The sequence below is a fragment of the Clinocottus analis genome, unplaced genomic scaffold (assembly GCF_023055335.1).
Source record: "Clinocottus analis isolate CAN_PGR_092001 unplaced genomic scaffold, fCliAna1.0.p SCAF_22, whole genome shotgun sequence".
Lineage (NCBI taxonomy): Eukaryota > Metazoa > Chordata > Actinopteri > Perciformes > Cottidae > Clinocottus > Clinocottus analis.
In genome coordinates, this window is record NW_027175954.1 from 1,898,664 (window position 1) to 1,920,571 (window position 21,908).

General features: G+C 44.2%; 1 protein-coding gene across 5 annotated transcripts in view; it reads right to left on the reverse strand.

The window, feature by feature from the left end:
• The window catches only part of LOC137792840 (protein sidekick-1-like), a 214,878-nt gene that overhangs the window by 75,679 nt on the left and 117,291 nt on the right, over nt 1-21,908 (reverse strand). For 4 of the 5 annotated variants that reach the window (XM_068588606.1, XM_068588605.1, XM_068588609.1 and 1 more), the window contains 2 exons: nt 10,049-10,075; nt 2,947-3,052 (listed from right to left, as the gene is read on the reverse strand). In XM_068588606.1, the coding sequence (XP_068444707.1) occupies nt 2,947-3,052; nt 10,049-10,075 (133 nt within the window). The remainder of the gene's footprint in view (nt 1-2,946; nt 3,053-10,048; nt 10,076-21,908) is intronic. The other variant, XM_068588607.1, reaches the window with a different exon arrangement.

Genomic DNA, 21,908 nt, shown 5'->3' on the forward strand with positions numbered 1-21,908 from the left:
TTAATTATGTAATCAGCTGTTTGAATTGCAATCCAGATGTATTTGTAAAGGACATCTTAAAAGTCATAATGTAGTGATGCAAATACTTGGACACCATAATACATCTTAGAACAAAACATATAAAAACATTGCTGAAGCTCTACCTATGAAATATTTTGTTATCATTTTGTAGAAGTAATAATTTGGTTTTTGGTTTGTAAAGTCAAGGTAGTAGGAGTCATTCAAAAAACATAAATTAATCAGATGGAATGACAAAAAAAAAGAAAACTAACAATGCGTAAAAGAGGCTGGGTGTGAAATACAAACTACTGTCAAAGTGACCAAGTGATATTTCTAAAGGACATTAGCTTAACGATCATTAACGTTACATTCTCTTGATTTATTATTATTACACGTTTTATTTCTGGGATGTTCTTTGGCTTGAATCTCATAATGAATCACTTTGACATGACATGAGATGACACTCACAAAGGTCATATGAAGAGTGGAGGATGTGGAGGATGTGAGGACAATCACGGTTCATGCACATTTTGACCAATGGATTTCTATGACTTCAAACCACATTTCCATGACTTTGAACCACATTTCCATGACTTTGAACCACATTTCCATGACTTTAAACCACATTTCCATAAAATGTAGCATTTTTCAAACTAACAATGAGAATTCCAAAGCATACAGTAAACCTTAAATGACACAAAAGAATGAGAGAAAATAGTTTGATTAAAAGAATAAACATTTACATAGATGCCTGTATGTATGCCTGCTTATATTTTGAACATATTTCTTTTCAAAAGCATATTAATTATTATTATCTCGGCGTAAATGAACAACATGGACCTATAAATATTTTCCAGGCCTGGTAAATAACCATTTTAAAATGCAATACTTTTCCAGGTTTTCCATGACCGTGAGAACCCTGTGCAATGTTTTGGGATATGATGTGAAAAGAAATGGAAAAGAAGGAAAAAAATGCACTTCTGGACTAATAATGCATTCAGCAACATACTATCTGCTGTTGTTTTGGGTGTTAATAAGGCTAATTTAGTCAAAGTAAATGAAGACATTAAATACCATTATATGGAAGAAGTGACATAATACCCTGGTTTAGTGTTTCAAAGTGTGCAACTTGGATGAATATGCAACCAAACCAACTTATTAATATCCAGTCCAACTGTAAATAATACAACGGCAGGCATTAAATGTGTTTATCCTTTTTTTTTTGGACACAGTTGAGAGTACGCCGCTGTCTCTCTCAGATGATACAACTCGAGGTGACAAATTGGATGGAAAAGTAATTAAACTTGCGGCTTGGCTGATAACTCAAAATTGTAATACTCTTACTCAGTGGGTCCTATCCTCAACAAAAGAAGCTAAAAATGTACCCAAAGACAGAAAAACTGATTTTACAGCCCTTAATATTAGATCTACTGGCACAGCTTGTTTTCAATCAGACTCCTAATTATTTTAGCACTGGAGCAGGACTGCGTCGGTGCATATGACTGATTAATGGTTAATGGATGGGGATAGGAGATGCTTTTAGACGCCAGCACTGCACTTGATTTCACTGATCATACTTCATCTCAAACTTCAATGGAATAGTTTCTCTCTTTCGGTTCTCCCCTGGGTGCAGAATTATCTCTCTGGAATGAGTATCTTTTAGTGGATTCTCTGATATTGGAAATAGTCCCTGTAGAGTGGGTTGTTTCTGGCAGAAGAAATGCAGAAGTCTCGAAGCTAATTTGTCTACTGTAATACCATTAGAGTGGGTTGCAAGGACCCAATAACATGGTGGTAAATACAAACTGTCTGACCATAATATCTAATAAAAGATAACACTTTATTGCCCTTTCAAATCATGAAAATTTCTCACATATTATAAATCACATATTTCTCAATATGTGTGTTGTGGAAATGGATCCTGCTGCTGCAAAATAATTGTTTCTCACTTACTGTAGGTGCGTGCCCCTCTTCTATTATGTGTAATGTGGTTTAGTCACTTTTCATAGAATAACTTAAGAGCTACGCGGTGGTCAAGTGCTGGTCAAGTGCTGCCGAGAAACATTTAAAGGGATTTCAGCTCCCACAGATCAGATGCGCGTGTCTCGCCCCGACTGAACGACACAATGCGGCGAAGAAACCTTGAAAACATGGACTGCAAAGAAACTAAAAACAGGATAATAAATAAGCAGAGCCCTGAATGACACCTGACTTGCAGTGCTTTTGTCTGGTCAAAGCAGCCTCACTTTTCTTTTTCATCAATGTTGGACTCTCGCACAAATGTGTCTCTGAGGGCGAATCACAACATATTAAATATGTGTGTACCGGAATGCAGCTCCGGCGACCCAAAGATTCGTTTTTTTTTCCCAAACTGCCCTCGCAGTTATCGCTTTATGCCCCTGCCTGTGTTCACAACGTACAAATAAGGTCGGGAACTGTTGTAAAGTGTTCCTTTGGTCTCGAGAGAAGAGGCCGTCTGAAGCGCATGTTTAGAGAGAGCGAAATGACACACGAGATGCTGCGTTCAGAGCAAATACTACATTGTTTAACATGAAGTACGCATAAGCCAGTGCTCAGACACCTTCTTTTCAGAGGGAGGTGGCACAGTGTTCATCTGAGAGAGAAGAGTGGAAACGGATTTCTGAAGTAGAACTTCTCTGCTGATGTCAGGCGGGACTTTGATCCAACTTCTGTTTAAGTTAACTTGGTATTGGTGTGTGTGTGTGTGTGTGTGTATGTGTGTGTGTGTGTGTGTGTGTGTGCTTTGTGTCTATACACTAATACTGGGGGGAGAGACTTGCTGAGCTACGAGTTTATGTGGTGTCCTCTAATTGCCCTGGAAGAAAACAGTGCGGTCTAGTAAGAAAGGAATTGTTTGCTCTTGTGTTTGTGTATGTGTGTGTGTGTGTGTGTGTGTATGTATGTGTGTACATAAAATACATTTACCTGGCATTAGCAATGCACTCCAGTGTCGCCTCGCTGCTGCCTGCCACCACCGTTGTGTCTTTGGGTCCGATCACAATCGCCGGGGCCACAAGCTCTGACTCAGGATCTGTGGCGCAGAGTAAATAGAAGAGGCAGTTTAAGGCCTTTAATCTCACACGCCGGCATAATATCAAACACAAAGCCTCACACTCACACTGCCACACACTTTAACACGGGATCACACTCTTCTGCATGCACCACGACACCTTTTTGTACGCATTTAGCTTTTTAACTTGAACATTATCTTCAACTCTAAATTGGTCGGATCACTTTTTCTCTCATCCGCCCTCGTTTTCAACAACCCAGATGTTGGACCATCCGATACATTTCTGGCTTGTCAGTGCCAATGCTGTTTGTTCCCGGCATACGATTTCCGAAATGGCAGCTGTCAAAAGCTCCGTCATAAGCTGTGGTGTATTCTTGTAGTATTTAAGTGGCATTGAGTAGTATTTAAAATGTCATGGTGGTTTTGACTGAGGCTGTTGATATATGATATGGATAAAACAAAACAGATGGACCAGATCTTCCTCATCTTACGGCCATCTGCGGACCAATATTCTTCTTTTTTTTTTAATCATATTTTCGGTTCATAGTACAATGTAGCACTGCCACTCTCTCCTTTGTCAATGCGCTCGTCTTCATTGAATAAAACCATGTTTTTATTGTCAAGACAAGACTCATGTCCCATGCAGTTTAGACAATAGAAGCCATACCTTTTGGTTATTAAACCATGCCCAAATCACACACAAATATGCTTGAGGAAAAAACACATAAGAGGGATTGATTGTATCTTAGACTAGAGATTAGTTAAAGGGGAAGAGAATCACAGAATACGAATACGAAAGTGTGTCTAAAATCTGGGCGACACATTTTCAATGGTCGCATTGGTGCGTCTGACATTTAGCAGGTCCATCCGTGTGTGTCCGTGTGTGTGTGAGTGTGTGTGAGTGACTCCGCAGCCTGTAATCCTCCTTGAGGACCATAACAACCTTAACACATTCCAGTAATTCAAAGTGAAGACAGGAAAAAAAGGAAAGAAAACTATTTACTACTGCTAAAAAAGGAACTATTACCAATTTGTATGGGAAGCGACAAGGTAGGGAACACTTAAAATGCATTATTGCGGCGCCAAAAGGCCACACGGTGCACCTAAATTATGTGTTGGTGCATCGAAATGCAAAAAAGTTCCAGGCGGCAGTGAAACCAATATAAAAAGTTAGTGTGGAGCCCTGAGTGAGGATAATGGTGACTGGCAGTGTGCGTCTGACTGAAACGAGAGATAAATGAAACTCTACATTTATTTCCACTTCTTCTAAACTGCTATTGTCTTTTATCCCAGACATATTTTCCAATCGTACACACACACACACACACACACACACACACACACACACACATACACACACAGCACATTTTTCTCTTCTAAACAATATCACTCTTTGTCAAAGACGCCACTGTTCTGTCTGAAACACATTAGCATACAGGCTATAATGATGTATTGGAGACAGTATGATGGCGTGTGTGAGTTACAATGATCGTGTTTAGAGAAGAGTACCGTGGTTATAGAGTACAGTGGTGTGAGTATGGGAAGAATGATTTATGCCCTAAAAGGTGTGTCGCAGAGTATGGTGGTGTGTGTGCAAGATTAGGATTGTATGTGTGTGTGTGTATGTGAGTATGATTTATGGCGGGCATAGCCTCTCATAAGAAAAGGACCCACGAGGATTGTTATCAGTTTGAAATGTGCTGAGCAAATCTGCTCAGCAAAATAGTATGAAAACAGTAGAATAAGCCAATGGAGAGAAAAGTTGGGGAATGTTTTACCGAATGCGAGAAGCCTTGTTTTACGATCGTCGCCCGGGCTCCACATGGAAACGCCGTACAAGCGATGAATAAGGGAGGAGTACGGACGACAAATTAACAGGCTCGGTCTGATCGGGGGGTCGGGGTGTAAGGAAGGGGAGCACGGAGGGGAGGCGAGGAGGCGCTTTGATCTCCCCTTTGATGGGAAAGAGGAAAAGGTGGTAATTAACTGGCTGCTTTTTATTCCTCCCTCTCATTCTCTCTTCGTCATTTTTTTTTTTTTTTCCCAATTGGAGAGAAAGAGCTGAAAAGCCATATCCCCCTGTCACATGAAATAAGACACGCGGGAATGAAGATAGCACACACACACACACGCACACACACACACACACGTTCCCTACTTTGTCGACATCTACACTGTAACTTGAGGTGGAGGATGAGTCATTAATGGGGAAGACAAGCAAAGTGATGGAAAGTTATGGTGGAGGTCTCTATCGCTATCACACACACACACACACACACACACACACACACACACACACACACACACACACACACACACACACACACACACACACACACACACACACACACACACATTTGTACGAGGTGCGTTACAATTTGAACGGTCTGGAGTTGGAGAAGTAATGATAGGTTGCAGCGGAGAGTGGGTGGAAGATATGCAGAGGCAGCGGGAGGTTGTACAGGAAGAGGTGGACGCGGAGAGGAGCGAGAGGAGACTGTCCATTAGCCGGCCGCTCCGGAAAGCAGAGGTCACGCTGGGCGTAGTCGCCATCAGTGGAGCCTTAATGGCAGCAGCGACCGCCGATAATGAGCAGAGGGAGACGTGAACCCAACCTGTTAACTTGGGCCTCGAGTCTGAGGGGAGCAGACAGACAAATCAGGACAGCAGGAACACTGGTGTGACACGGGAGAACAAGGAGGGGAACGCAAAGGGCTCGGAGGAGACGGATAGATGGGGAGACTGCGCAGATGGCCTCCTTCTTCCTGGAGTGACAGACATGATGGTAGAAGTAGAGGGGAAAGCAAAATGCCATATGGTTGTGTGATCCGCGCTCTTCTTTTCTCCCTGTCAGCGTGTCTGACATCCTCTTTCTGTGGGGAGATCTATATCATTTCATCTCAGTCCGTATCTCTAATTCCCTGCTGCCTATCTTCCCTCCTTTATTCCCTCTCATCCCTCTTATCTCCTCCTTTTGTTGTTTAAACAGGGATTATTAAATTAATCTTCCTCAACCGAAGCAAGGATAAATATTCAAACTGGCAGTGTTACTTTGTGTGTATGTGCTGCAGTGCAAGCTGTGGCAGCTAAAAAGGCTCCCTGTAACGATCCTACAAAGAGAGTCCAGAAGTTTAATCTAACTCTATTGGATTCCTCATTTAGCAAATGAGAAACACCATGTGGCAGAGAGAGTAGGAGTGATGGAGGGGAGAAGAAAAAAACTCAGGGAGGGTTGTGGTATAACGAAGAAATATCAGAACAACATCATGGGGCTTCATTAAAGAGAGAGGGATGATAAAAAGAGTGCTTTTAAAAAAATAGGGGTTAAAAGTATACATGACGTGTCTGCTGAGGGTTTTGTGTAGAACCAGATAGAAAGTGACGCATTGCAACGTTACAATGCTCTCGTCAGTGCAATCATCGCTGATTGACAGTTAAGTACTGCGGAGGTGACACAGCTGTGTGAGAACGTGTGTGTGTGTGTGTGTGTGTGTGTGTGTGTGTGTGTGTGGTATTCATATGGAAGCAGAAATCTCCTAAATTAAATCAAAGATGGGAATGATAAAAAAAAAACAGGGCTGGTTAAAAGGATTGCTTCAGCTTTAGGGCAGGAAAAAGATAAAGATGGATAAAGAGAGAGAGAGAAAGAGAGAGAGAGAGAGAGAGAGAGAGAGAGAGAGAGAGAGATGAAAGGCTATTCCAGCCACAGATTACAATGTAATCCCTCTTCGAATGGATTCTCTCAGATTACAGCTTGTTGTCCTATTAAATCTGTCAGTCACTCCACACTCCCTATTGTGTCCGTCGGTGTGTGTGTGTGTGTGTGTGTGTGTGTGTATGTGTGTGATCTTTCTACGACTGTGTGTTTTAAGACCTAGAAAGCAGAGAGACTGGCTGAGGGGTGAACACACAAACACACAAACACACAAACACACGCGCGTACACACAAAGCCACACAGGAGGAGGCTGGAGTGAGCTGACTGTGTATTAATAGAGTTGTCATCTACGTGTCTGCAGGGTTCACAGCCAACCAACACATATCACACTGAGAGTGGATACACAACAGAGATATATCGAGAGAAACACGATGGGTTTGAGAGAAAGAAGGAAAGAAAGAGGGCGAGATTGTGAGAGAGAAAGCACCGAAAAGGAAAGAAAGCTGGAAACGAGGGGCACTGGAAACGAGCACTTAAAGAAACTGGAGAGCGTTTAGAGGTAAGAAAAACATTTTAAAGAGTATTTTTGAGGGTAAACACAAATAAATAAAGAGGAGAAGGTGATCATTTGCTGATCTGTCTTGAGAATAATGTATGTGTGTGTGAGAGAGAGAGTGTGTGCGTGTGTGTGTGAGTGTGTGAGAATAGGGTGAATGTTTGTGCGTGTCACTGCACTCATTAATGCTGCATGCTGACAGCTAAGTGTCACCGTCTGACTACACTTGCCTTAGAATGCCAAAATGAAACCACAAGCCAAGACATAGCGCCCCCCCCCCCCCCCTCACACCACCCGCCCTCACACACACACACACACACACACACATGCACACACATGCACAAACACAAATATAAAGCCACAGCACACCAAGAGTAGGAGATCCAAGCCCCAGGGGGAGGCAGACACAGACAATGGGAAGCAGTGAGAGGACCGAGAAAGATGCCCGATTTTAAATATTCATCTCTTCCTTCAGCTGCCAAATCCTCTATCTATCTCTGTCATCGGGCCACACAAGTGATGAAGAGACGGTGAAGAAGGAGAGGAAGAAGAAGAAGGCAAAAGCGAAAAAAAACGTGTAGCAGTAATAGAGAGGGAGCGCAGGAGTTAAGCTCTCGGGACGGCTCCATGATTATATTTGATTAATTTTGAGTATCGTATTAGTTGCATTTGTTTTTTTAGGGAGAGGGAGGGGGGGAGGGACTGCTCGGCAGACAAAACCCACAATGACATAATGAGGTAACATTTCATCATCACTACACTGGAATAAGGGCATGTGCGATTGCTTCATGCTCGCAACCTTCGGCAGAGCGAAGAAAACTTAAACGTAACTATTTTTTGTACCCCCCTCCCCTCCCACCCTTATTAATTCTGAAAATCAGCAACACACAACAGTGGCTATTGGGATTAATTCTTCCTGAGAGAAAATAAAATAAGACGCTCAGGCATCCACAAAGCGCTCGTACTCTGAATGAAGAACCATGTCAGGAGAGGAATACTGTCACAATGGAAGCGGTGAGAGTTTGGGCCGGTGACGGAGCGTTACAGCAGGGCTCCAGCCCTCTGTGTTCTCTGTCGCTCAGTGTTTGCATATCAGCAGGGATAAAGTCTCGCGGCTCTTGTAAGTACTTTGGCCCGGTCTATTTCTGCAGCGAGAGGCCGCTTGAACGTCGCGGAGAGAAACGCTGGCACGTCGGCGACAGACGCTCAAGTGGCGCTGTGGGGGAAAATGAGTTAGCGTGCGTGTGTGTGGAGCAGACAAAAATGTGTGTTCCCAAAGAAGTGAAAAAAAGGCAAAGCCGAGCGAGTTGGACCAGGCGGTTAAATGGAGTCTGCCACCGCAGTAACATGGAACTTCTCACTGCAGCATACGAAGGACCCGTCTCTTTTTGCTGCCACCTGGCTCACTAAAAGCTAGCAACGCCGCCGCCGCTGCTCAGACAGGATCCACCTGTCGTGGCTCTGGCACCGTTCCCCCCTTGTGTGATGAAATACTTTACAAATGAGTATATTCTCATTTAATTGGGAGCGTGAGTGCAAAAAGGGCAGAAACTATTTCAAGTGGAATCAGGGTGAATTGAGGGTGACCGTACTTTCAAATCCCTAAACCGTTCATTGGTACTTTACGGAGGGAGGAGAAAGCTTTCTGAGAGGTCTTTAGAAAAGACGGCTTTCTGGTCTGCATGACAGCTCACCGCTCTGAAAGGTTCTTTAGGAAAGAGTCGCAAGCATCACCGAAAAGTCCTTCACAACGCTACATTGATGGAATGACACACAAACAGCGTTGCATTCATACATCTGGTGCATTACGTCTTCATATTGTGTTGGGTGATCATGTTATACAGAACATGATCAGCGTCTTTGTGAGCTCTGAAAACAAGTTTATTATTATCATTATTATAATTGTGGTGAAAAATGGGACAGTTTGGTGGTGAATGTTGAAAACCAGGACATTAAAGTGGTTGACAGATACTTGTCAGGACTCGCTTGAAAAGGGGACAATTCTGGACAAAACAAATTATGGAGAAAAGAACCGAATAAATATTTCCAGCTTATACATCGGCTGTGTTTACATGCATGCACAGTAATAAGAGTGATGAAATGGTTTCATTTATCTGGGGTTCCACCAACAGCATAATTCTCCCTGGAGATGAACAGCAACGCTGCATGAATGAATGAAGGAATGAAATTGTGCACTACACAATATATTTTAACCAACATTCGGGTTCGATATGAATCTTTACACCTTGTTCTGTGCCATTAGTGTGCAGACAGGGAGAACCCCGCCCTGAGCCTTGTGCACTATTGCATTCTGGGGGTAATCGTAGCTTAAAGGTTGCGAGTGAGAGGTGGCCAGTTGGGTGATTGTGAACTGAGTGTGAGGTGAAAACAAAACTACAAACGTCGAACACTATTGCCCCAAAATGAATTCACACAAGCTTTTCTGAGAAATTGGTTTATATCATTTGATCGCGCTGTGATTCCACTGACGGACATTATGTTATCCCACTGCCCGAGGCTGACCTTGAGGTTGGAAGTGTGCCGCTGTAGGTTTTTCTTACTGGCAACAAGGCAGAAACTGTGAAACTCCGCGGGGTGGAGCATCTTTTACAGCATCTGCCCACCACTGCTGCCAATACATGACATGCAGCAAAGCATTGAGATTAGCAAGCCTTAGCGCCGACCTTCTGGAGGGAGGGAAGGGTCACAGCAATATTTGTCTCTCCTTTAAACATAGAGGGAGAGACAGAGAGAGAAAGAAGCAGCCAGAGAGAAAGAGAATGTAAATGTTAATGGGATCTTTACCTGTTGACCCGCGGTTCTTCTTGCCAACTGTCCATCAGCCGGAGAGAATGTGATGAGGAGAAGCGGGACAAAAGGGGAAGACAGGGAATGGGGGAAGGAGGAGAACAGGAGATATGTAATTTAGATTTCAAGTGTTTCCTCGGGGCGCAGCAAAAAGACACACTTAGCTAATACACTTTTTTCTTCTTCTTCTTCTTCTTCTTCTTTTAAAGCACAAGAAAATAGGCTTTCACAAATCATCAGCTGCGAGGAGTCTCAGAGTTGAGTAGGCGCACAGGAAAAGAAGACTCTTCCTGAGGAGGAGGGAAAAAACAAATACAGACAGAGAGCAAGATATGGATGAGAGGGAGGACGAGACGGAGAAGAAGAGCGAACGGCGTGTTATCATGGAGTCCAGAGAAAGACGAGCTGTTTGCATCCCATCCATCAACTGCCAGCTACCGAATTTTGTCTCGCTCATTCCCTCTTTTCTTCTCCCCCTTTATCCCCCCCTCTGCCTTTCTCCCTGTATCTGTCAGGAGTCTGGAGGTGGCAAGACTGTAGGCTGCGAGAAAATGATGGCATTGACATTCTACGAGCAGAAAATCTACATTCACCATTCATCTATCAATACACTGGCCCTCCACACACCTATTCAGCCGCTCAGCCGCTCACTCAGCTCTTAAACGCCGGCTGTGTGTGTGTCTGCGTGTGTGTGTGTTTCGATCCGAGAGTGTGTGCGTGTGTGTGGTGAAAAATGTGTGTCAAAGGCCTAATTTAGATTCTGACGTAACACATCAGCATCAGCACAAAGTTCTTTTGGCCTGTGCAATAGACACACACATGCACGCACGCACATGCACGCACCCACACACACACACACACACACACACACACACACACACCCACCCACCCACGCACGCACGCACGCACGCACGCACGCACGCACGCACGCACGCACGCACGCACGCACGCACCCACACACAGAGTGTGGGGCAAGTGATGAAGAGTGAGCAAGCAAGCTGACGAGGAAGAAAAACAAAAGCAGCTCTCAAATGTATGGAGAAAAAGGGAGGGTGGAGGGGTAAAGGGGAAGGTGAGGGGGGTAAGAAGTTTATTTCTGTGCAAAGTAAAGATGCATCGGTTGTGAACGAGGGTCGTTATGAAAACGCAGGACTTCTTGGCATCAAGTGAAATGTCTGCAGAGAGTATCAGAAATGAAGTGCTCAAAGTCAGGACCAAAAGTCAGATTATTAGTTTTTTTTTGGTTAAAAATCATATCAGATTGAAATCACAATTCTGACAATTTAAGACTTCATTTAGACAATGCTTTGTATTTGTATAGACTACATGCTTTTCCCGAATACCGGAGGTCCTGGTTCCAAACTATAACGTTTTATAAACCTAAATTATTGATATGATGTGACTGAAAGTTTAACCGGGAGAATGTGACTCCTGAAATGGATGCGAGGCGATCCGCTAAAGAGAGGTCTTGCTTGGATCAGGGCCACAGAAACTTGGCTCGGAGGAAGCGGACGCCCAGGTGTACGCTCACGCCGTTCTCCACAGATCGAGGCACGCTGCCCGGGCCTATTGTAAACACTGACGTTCAACCAGAGCACCGCTTGTGCTTTTAAGTGGCGGTATTGGGGAAAACTATTATTTTGGAGAGTCTAAAAGAGGGTCAAGCACACACAGCCGACCACAATGCCCACTGACACACTAGCAGAAAGGCTTTGGTCTGGGGGGCATGCGATGCTGCGTGCGTATTCAAATGAGGTGTCACAGCGAGTCATCTTCACTTTCAAACGGGAGCCGAGGAACAATGGGGACATCAGGGGACAACAGCGCGAGCGAGAGCTCACAACACAACAAAGCGTCTGACGTCCGCCGAGCTGAATCCACTCGACACATTTTTTTTTCCCCAGTAACTTTTCACTTCCCCCTCTCACTGTGTGAAAACGCCTCGGATCATTTGTTGTCTTAATCAATGTGTTTATTGATGTGCATTTCACTGCGGAGGGAACGGCTGTGGCGAAGGCGCGGGATGCTTTACGCAGACTCTTAGCCCTCTGTTCATATAAAATGTGAGTGGAGGGAACAAAGTGCTTTTCAGAGACCTCTCAAAAACACACAAAAAAAATGCAATCGCAAATATAAAAAGAAATACCCGAGAAGAGCACACAGTTAAAAGCACTGTATAAAATACACGTTTAAATTAATCATCCAAAAGGGATAACAAGTGCAACTATTAAATTACACATAAAATCAGGTTGTAAAAAAAAAAAGTGTCTTAAAAGCAGAATTAATGCAGGAAAGGGGTCAGCAGACCGAACTGGTGGGCGGGTCCAGTGCAGCCAACGCTCCGTCACCCTTTGACTTCACCCAGGACTCTGGAACAGCTCGCAGGCTGAACACAGCAGAGATCAGTGGCCTTTTTGAACAGCGAGGAGTTCACGGATGCACTCTGTTCGCAACTTGTCAAGCCGTGTAACTCATGACTGAGGTTTCAAAGTGGATCCGAATAGCAACTGGGAGCCAGTGCACGAAGGCCAAAAAAAAAAACGGGGTGATGAGAGAGAAGCGCTCGGTCTTCCTTGAGACATCTCGGCTGCAGAGTTCTGCCATGAAGCAGAGCTCCATCGCAGGAGCCGAGGAAACAAAGCGTTACACAGTCCAGCAGTGAGGAGTCTGTATCCGTATATATATGTATATATATGTACTGCAATTCATTTTCAGTTGGATTCTGTTCGTCCAGTCATCTGGAGTACTTTTATTTTTGTTTGAGTGAGATGATCCTGTAATTTAGTCGTTTTGCAGTGAACTTACTAAAATGATTTACTTGCCAATGTTTTATTACGAGCATACAATTGAATTTCATTTTTGATGTTTCTGTACGCTGTCAACTATTGTTCTTAAGAAATCTAATTTTTACAAAAAGCATGTCATATTCTCTGTATTGCCAAAAGATGACGTGGCTCAGATCATGCCAGAGCTGGTAGAAACATGATTGGACCAACGTGTTTGTGTTTTATCCAAAGTTCCTTTGCAGTGCCTTGGCATTTGGGATAACCCTCTCATCCGAGCGGAGGCGGGACCTGATCCCTTTCAGAGTCGATGAGAAGCACCTCTTGTTTTCTCAGAGTTGTGTGACATCAGCTGTGCAGCTCTGTATAGTGCGTCCAGCTGATGCGACCGCGGGCGTAACGGAGGCACACGACTATTACCGGATACAAAACAGGCCTTCTCAGTGTCACGATCGATAGAAGGTGATGTGTTTAAAATACAGTTTGGGGTGAGGTGAAAGTATTAGTGTGTGCCTAAATGTGTCTCAGCCTTGGGTGTGATTTGTATTCATGAAATCACCATTTGGGCACTCGGCGGCCTGAAGGACCTGGAGACACAGGCGGGTCAGCGCGTCCTCTGTGTGCCCTGTGTTTGTGCGCGCACAACGGGGACTGAGTACAGTGTGTGTCTGCTATCCAACGCAACAACCCTCTGTCGCTGTACTCTTCATGTGTGCAAAGGCTGCTGCTGCTGCTGCTATGTGTGCCATGTCATACTGCGTTACCGTCCCAGCTGACCTGTGCAGGTGACTCACCTATTAGCTGCAACCCCCCGCCCCCTCCTAAACCCTACATGAACCCCCCCACCCCCTCCCCCAACCTCTCGACACACAACCAGCCCCGCCGGGTGCTCCTTGCTTCCTCTTCCATCTACATACAACCAGACACTCTTTGCCCTTGGTGACAATCTATTCTCCTGCTCAGCCTCGCTTCATTCTCCCCCATCCACTGTCACACTTCCCCGAGCGAAAGGATACTTTTTCTTTTTTAGCAACACATTTGGGTCTTTTCTCTCTCTCTCTCTCTCTCTCTCTCTCTCTCTCTCTGTCTCTCTCTCTCTCTCTCGGCTGTTTTAAACCCAGAGTTCAACCCCCAAACCTCCTTACCATTCCAATTTGCCCTGTCAATCTCACTCTCCCTTCACTCGGTTCCTTTATCTCGCGCTAAAACGCACACTGACACACACCTATTTGAAATTCATATCAATGGCCATACAAATGCAACACTCCAATTTCCAACCCTGCTGCATTCACAGAGAGAAAAACAAGGACGCGTGGACGGACAGGGACACACGCACGCGCACACACGCACACGCACACACACACACACACACACACACACACACACACACACACACAGTGTTTGGGAAAATAATAAGCTGGCTGGAGAGTTGACCTCAGACCACGGAGGAACTCCTGACGGACCCAGACGGTAAAATTTAGTAGTCCGTATTCTTCCTCTCGTTTCACCAACTCGTCTGTCTCACTTTGTGAAACTGACCAGAATTTAGGAGGGTTATCAGTTAATACGCAGCATATAAACAGCAGTACATCGTAGCTTTTCCCACACAACCCGACGCTCTGCTCCCCACAATCCCAGCCGTTGCTCAGAATTCTCCTCCTCTACATAAATGTGGACTGCGGGAAGGTTACATCTTCCTGCTGTCTGCCTGTCTGTAGCAAAACACTAGCACCAGCTGACCTTTCCAATTTACCATGTCAATCATGCCCACACACACACACACACACACACACATGCACGCGCACACACACGCAGACACAAAGACCTGGTCTCCCACACACATGCAGAGAAAAGTTGGTGTCAATCATACTTGTTTAGAATCCCAAATGTCACCAGGTTTTGACATTCTCTTTGCTCACTGTCAGAAAGAAAAAGAAGCTTAGCTTATCCCTGCCTTTCTTCCTCCTCTTCCTTTTTCTCTACATAATTTGTACTCTCCTCTCCTCGCCTCGCCTCACTCCAGACTTCAGGTCGGTTGGCGCCCAAACAGATGCCTGCACTCGAGATGGAAAAGAAACAACTGAAAACACAGCGATCCTTTGTTAAACATTACCTCCTATCACCTCAAGAGTCAAACAAAGAGCACACAAATGAGACGGTGAGTAACACAAAGCAATTGAAACGGATAAACTAAAACATCCAGCCTTAAAAAGAAACAACACAAGTACAAAGGAAACGCAAAAAACGAAAACACGAGTGCCATGTTTCATTACAATGGCACCGCCGATGGGAAATAAATGTAAATGTTCGATTCATCGCGTGAGCCTAATGATGGCATGGGCAAAATATTTTAAAAAATGCAACAGAAGAGTGCTGCTTCCGCAAGTTTGCGCCTCTAATAGGAGGAAGAGAGAAAAACATGGGAAGCCTCTGATCTTGCAGAAATATTCAAAGGCGAGAGAGCGAGGACATGAGGGATGAAAGACGGGGGAAGACATGAGACAAGTGAAGAGGTGGAGCGTTGAAAGGCAGCGATGTGGTGTAACCACCACCTCCGGCTGAAACACAGGATGGAGAAGGGACCAGGAGAATGAGGAGATGCATCATTACTAAATCAGGTTGTTTCTTTGTTTTTTTTCCTCTCCTCTTCTTGATCCAGTATGCTGCAGGGTACTCCCTTATCTCACTCTCCTTCTTCACTGTCACAACGTCTTTGTCTTTATCGTTCTTCCTCTCTGCTAGAGGAGCAAGGGATCACAGAGCTCAAGGTTCGGATCGTGTCACAGTTTCCAGTCACGGGTCGGATTAAGCAGGGAAAGTGTTACTTTTAGAAATCTTTTGAATGTTTTTTTGCAGCTAATACCGATTGACGATCATCGATGAGCCATATTATCGGTGATTGGTTTTGTAATAGCAGCTGATAAACAAGGTTCCTGACCATTTTTTTTCCCACCACGGTGCCCAAAAATATCATTTCAACCACCCAAAAGTCAGTGTTAATGTTTTTCTTTTGTTCTAGTCATCTCTAGTGGTCACTTTCCGCACGAATCATGGATCAACTGCGGCCCATTTCATCACTACTCTCTACTGTCATTTGTCTCTTCCCCAAAAGACTTGAAGTACTGGCTCTCAGAGACCCTCAGCTTAAGTAAATAAGCCTCATATATAAGAGGAGATTGAATTCTAAGTGGCTCCTTTAGATACAAGTGTTTTCCCAGCTAAGCATTCGCCGCTCCCCCGTGTGGCGGCTGCTTTTGACACAGTCCATTCATTTACACAGTACATGGCAGGGGGGGCTGGACGAATGTGACAGATCAAGGGAGGGCGACATATCCCAGCACTTCCTTGGGCTCTTCCTTAAGGCAGTCGCTTGAAAACTCAAGAGTCTTTGGAGTGGAATTTAAATGTGAATACTTTACGAGGAATTTAGAGATCCTCCCTGAAGAAAACCACATGATATGATAGCAAAGTATTCACACGTAAGAATACAGTATATTCTTAAGAGCTGCAAGTTAGGGTTGTTTTTTTAAATTATCAATGCATTTTTCTATCATTTTTAAGGCCCCTTTGCACTGGGCGATAGTGTGCTCAAATCAAGATTGACAGTCAGAACTTTGGTCGTCTGTTCAAATTGAGACTTCTGATTCTAGATCCAACATTTACAAACCATAAGAAAGCTACTAATATCTAAATTCGATCTCACTTTCCAAAATTGACATTTCCCGATCAGTTTCACAACCAACCAACCAACCAACGCTAAAGCTTCTTTATTGTTTCGCCACCTTTGCGTGAGAGTTGTTGACGTGTCTGTGCATTCAGGCGTCAGATAAAAGGGAAAGGTGTCCATTAAAATTCCCTTGCCCTCCAGGAAACGCCATCAAATTGCTTTTTTGTGTGTTCAAAACCCCCAAAATGACCAATTTAACAATGATAACACGCAGAAAAATCCTCACAGGAGAGTATAATAATAATAATCCGACACCAATTAAATGCCCTAATACAGGAAATAGAAACAAATCAGGCAATCATCTCGTAATTATCTAAATGTCCCGCAGTATCTGACGAGCAAATACTTTCTGTTTACCTGAACGTGATGTGATGCTCATCTCGTTTACTTCTTATGAGAATACACTAATTGCCAGCAAACAAAGCCGTATTTAATTACGCTGCCGCCGGGACAAACAGGAGCTCGCGTCCACGCTGACTGACTCCGTGTCTGTACGTATGAGCCAATGCATGCGTGCCCGTGTCTTTATGCCTATGAGTATATGTAAAGCGATCGCTCATGGGGGCAAGAACAGTTAGGGTCGGTGTCAGAATAATGGCTGAGCTGATTAAGTGGCTCAGAGATTGATTGGTCGGGCCTGGCGGTAACAGATTCATTAGAATAGTGATAGATCAGTGAGATCTGGCTGCAGCTGTTCCGCCTGACTCCGGACAGCACGGCCTGGTAATGGACATCATCCGTCTGTCTGTGGATCACAATACGTCCGCTGGTGTGTGCGTGTGTGTGTGTGTGTGTGTGTGTGTGTGTGTGTGTGTGTGTAGCATACTCGGAGGCTACACACATCTCCTCTTTTCTTCAATCACTCCAAACAATCAGGCGTGGGAGAAGGGAGTGGCGGGGAGGTAAGTAGGGATGAGGAAGAAGGCGGAGAAGGGCGGAAACTATTTTGGGATTAAAGGCCCTGTTGATCTATTCCTGATTTCAGCATCCTCTCTCTCAATCTTCAACTTTTACACCCTTGCCTCTCTTTCTTTCTTCCTATCCATCTCTATCGTCCCTCAAAGCGTTCCCACTTCTGCACTCGCTCACGGCTCGTCTCTTTTGGTTTGACTTCCTGGTACCCGATCCCTCTCTGTCCTCATCGCTTCCCTCTGTTTCTACATTTTTTTTAATCTCCTCTTCTTTCACTAATTCTTTGCGAGTACTTTGTTCTGCCCTGAAACTGCGATAAAACCATTGCCTGACGTACAAACTGATAGCACAGGGGACAAGAGGACAAACACACACACAGGCACACAGAAGTGTGTGTGTGTGTGAGTTTGTAAAAGGGTGTGAAGCGGGGCTGCATTTAACAAATGATGGCAGTGAAAACAAAAGCACCACCCACACAGTCTTTCAGACCGTGGTGTCAATGCAACAACAAATTAACAAACAAGATAAATGTGTGCTCGTGTAGAACTGTGAACTTAATTTGTCTGTAAATGTAAATACCTGTGTTTATTGGTGCGAGAATTAAAAACATTCCTGGCTCTACGAATCTAAATATACAGGACTTCTTTACAGCAGATGTTATGGAAAGTCCAAGCAGTCAAAAGCTTGTTTCTGTTTTGTTTTTTTGTTTGTATTGTCTTATGTATCGAGACTTTTATAGATTTAGTGGTGATAAAGTTGCTGTGTCGTCGTCATAATGCCTTTAAAATGAATATCAGTATGGGAAAGAAGCACAGTGTTTACTTAGCTTTGCCAAACACACATAAAGAGCTCAGAAATACATTATTTTAATATCAATGTTGACTTGTGATATAAGATGCAATACCCTCTGTAACCTGGTTATTACAATATCAAGATATATCTTATGAAGTGTGTTTTTTAGGTCTTAAATGATGCTTTACACATGAAGTAAACATATATTTTATGTTTGTTTTTCTTTACTAGCTGTGATTCCACTAAGAATAAGTGATGGACTCCCATTGCTCGTCGATGAATATGCCTTTCTGTTTTTTCCCCCTGGTGTGTGACATTTAGTGTCACAAACAAGTCACGGAAAACAGGGTTGGTGAAAAGTAAAACTGTCACAGTGTCACTGTTAAGTCTTTTTAATAAGTGTTGATTATTCTGTGTCTTTCAAACTCCTGGGGATTGTTTGAACAGCGGAAAGATTAACTAAGAGTTTTGCTTCTGTCAAGTAAGGATAAAGTGTGTCTGACCGGAGAGCACATTAATTGTACCTTCATAAGTCATAATACTTTACTTATCATATATTCACTTAAAGGTAAAAAGGGAAGTACCACCAGGTGTCGTGTTTCCATCACTGCCCATCGGATCACACACATTACTTCTCAAATGACTTTGTCTTTGGAATTTAAAACAAAATGTGACAACCCTGCTTGGAATGTGGTCTAAAATATATTCCAACATTTCAGGTTGTCAGAGATCTAAATTTGCTTATTAACTGTAGCTTTACAATTTGCATCTCCTCACACACACACACACACACTGATGGGTGAATAAACGAGTATGAGGTTCAGTGTGTTGCTCAAGGACACTTAAGCATGCAGAGAGGAGGAGTCGGCCCTGCGATTAGTGGACAACGTGCTCTGCCTCCTGAGGCACAGGCACAACTAAACACTTTATACACTGCATTTGCATAAAATGTAAATGTAAAAGCATATTGCTAAGTGAAGCGACCGACGACACCATCACCTCGCTCTCTTTGCCCCCTCCCTTCCTCAGCACCTCGTCATCTCTCCTCCTTTTCCCCTTTATCTTCCTTCTGTTCCTTCGATCCAATCTCTCCCCATCATTCACCAGCGCTGCCCCCCCCCCCTCCCCTCCTCTCTTAAATCTCTCTTTCACTTCTGTTGTTTCAAATTAACATCTGCTGACTGGCCTGCTCCTCCAATAACCTGTTACACCCAGCAGGAAGCTCCGACACGCAGAGACAATCAGTGTGTTCGCATGCACAATAATATTTCATTTATATTCGAGATACTCTGAAAAACTGTTTATGAAAACCCTGAATCTCGCCAGTGCGCCCTGATTCAAGCTGGCATATGAACAGCGTATCCCGTTGCGGTCGCTCGGTTTGGAGTCGTGAAGCCTCGCGTACTTTCACACAGCGATGAGTATCAGAATAAAGCTCCAGTCGTGAACACAGTGGGGGAACTAAACCGTCTGTTTCCATGCACACAGCGTCCAACATCAGGCTGGAGCTGCAGTGGAACTCCTATTCTCAATATTATCGTTCATGCACACTCACTGGCTGACACACACACACACACACACACACACACACAGTCTTTGGTTGCAGCGTGCACAGCGGTGTGGCCATAAGGAGCAGCGGTGTGACTGACAGGATCATTAAAAATCACGAGCACCGCGCTCCTTATCTGCACACTTGACACTTCATTCGGCATCTCGCGTGTGCTCGTGCATTTCATTTCTTTAAGAGAGCCGGGACGGCATCCCTACTAAGTGTTTGCCTGGAGAAGTGCGGACGAAGATGGCACACCGACTCTGTTTGTGCTAGTTTGTCATCATTACCACAAGTAATAAACTACAAGGCGTTCACGGCTGAATTTGAATGTACAGCAAGAGTCAGAATAAAAACATGGCAGTCAAGTGAATATTAACATGATTATTTCCTTAAAAGAATTAGGAGATTAAAAATGGAGCGGTGACCCTGCAGAAAACTACTACTGGGCCCATTTGACTTCCTTTTAGACAACGCTGGCTCAGTCGACGCTCACACACGGAATCGATCGGACATCCATACATCACAGTTCCATGAGTACCAGAAAAGCATGTTGGAAGAAACCGCGAGGATGAAACCTTCAGAGCTCCTCCCCGCCGCTGTTCTCGGGCCTCTCTACCGCCGCGGCCTCCGCTCGCTCATTGATTCTTAGAAACTTGTCCCATCCAGTCTGTGACTTCTGGCCCGCTTCCTCTCCCACCGGACCCCTTCCTCACCACCTGCCTTTCCGCGGCCTCCTCTCGGCCTATTGACCGTTTTACTTTGCGAACAGAAAAGGAATTGAAGACGGTTTAAGTGGCAGCGCGACCGCAAAATGCTCTGTCAAAGCCTTCTACACGGGCATCTGTCTTAATCGCTTTCATCGTGCTGTAAAACACGCACGCAATTAAATCCATAACTAGGTGGAACAAGTGGAGCACACACACACACACGCACACACATACACACACACACACATACGGAGCCACACACAGTGTGTTTGTCATGCTGACACAGACAGCCCATGAGTCAGTTTCCTGTCCATCCTTCCATCACTCCGTCCTTCTGTCTGTACGCCGGGGTTTTAATTATGAAACCACAGAGGAGCCTCATTACACAGAGAGGAAGAGAGAAGGGACTGAGACAGACAGAGAGGGGAGACTGGGATCAACAAAGGCAAGTCTGAACCCTTTGCAACTGACATATTGAATATAATATTTCCAGACAGAACCAGTAGTAGCAGGAATTAATCAAAGAACAGATTCATTAGTTGATCAAAACCACTGAGTATTAGAGCCTATTTGTAGAACTGTGTGTGTGTGTGTGTGTGTGTGTGTGTGTTTGTCTGTGTCTGTGTGTGTGCGTGTGTGTTCTCCCCGTCTGTAGACTTTAAACGACCAAATTTCAATACATAAAAGAGCGTTGTTGTGCTCACACAAGGTTAGATCGTTCAAATTAACCTTGCAGGTTCCAGAAGTGAGTGAGACTCCTGCATATCGGTGCTCATTCTCCAAGGTTTACATGCAATTAAATGCACCAGTGATTTTGTTAAGCGACCTTCACGATGGTTATCTCCATAACTAGCCTTTCCCACGCAATCTCTACCTCATAAAGGTTGACTTGGGCTGGAATATAGATTTGTAAAGGCATATAAATAACTACGGAGCCACCTTGGACACTAATAGCGTATTCACAATTGGAAATCCTTACCCACTCATAACTGTAGTGTAGGTTATATTCTGCTTTTTTACTCTACAGTATTTAAGAAAGCAAGAGAATTGTTGCATAGCAACTTCATTAAGAGAAAGAAAGTCAAGTTTGAAGTACCAACCATTTGTACTTATTGCACAGTACACAAAGCAGGAACACTGATGGATATTCAGCTTTTTATCTATTTTACGACAAAAAAGGCAAATGTCCTCATTGAACCACAACCGTGAAAGTGAAGCCTATTCTAGCCGTGTGATATTCGAGAGCTATCACAGATGGCCACAAAGTGACGGCTGCTGTGCAAAAATTGTGAGTTATTTGGCAAGGAAGCCTGAACACACTGCAGTGTCTGAAGCCCATGTGGTGTTTTTGTTTGTATGAAAACTCTCTTTTCAAAAGAACCTC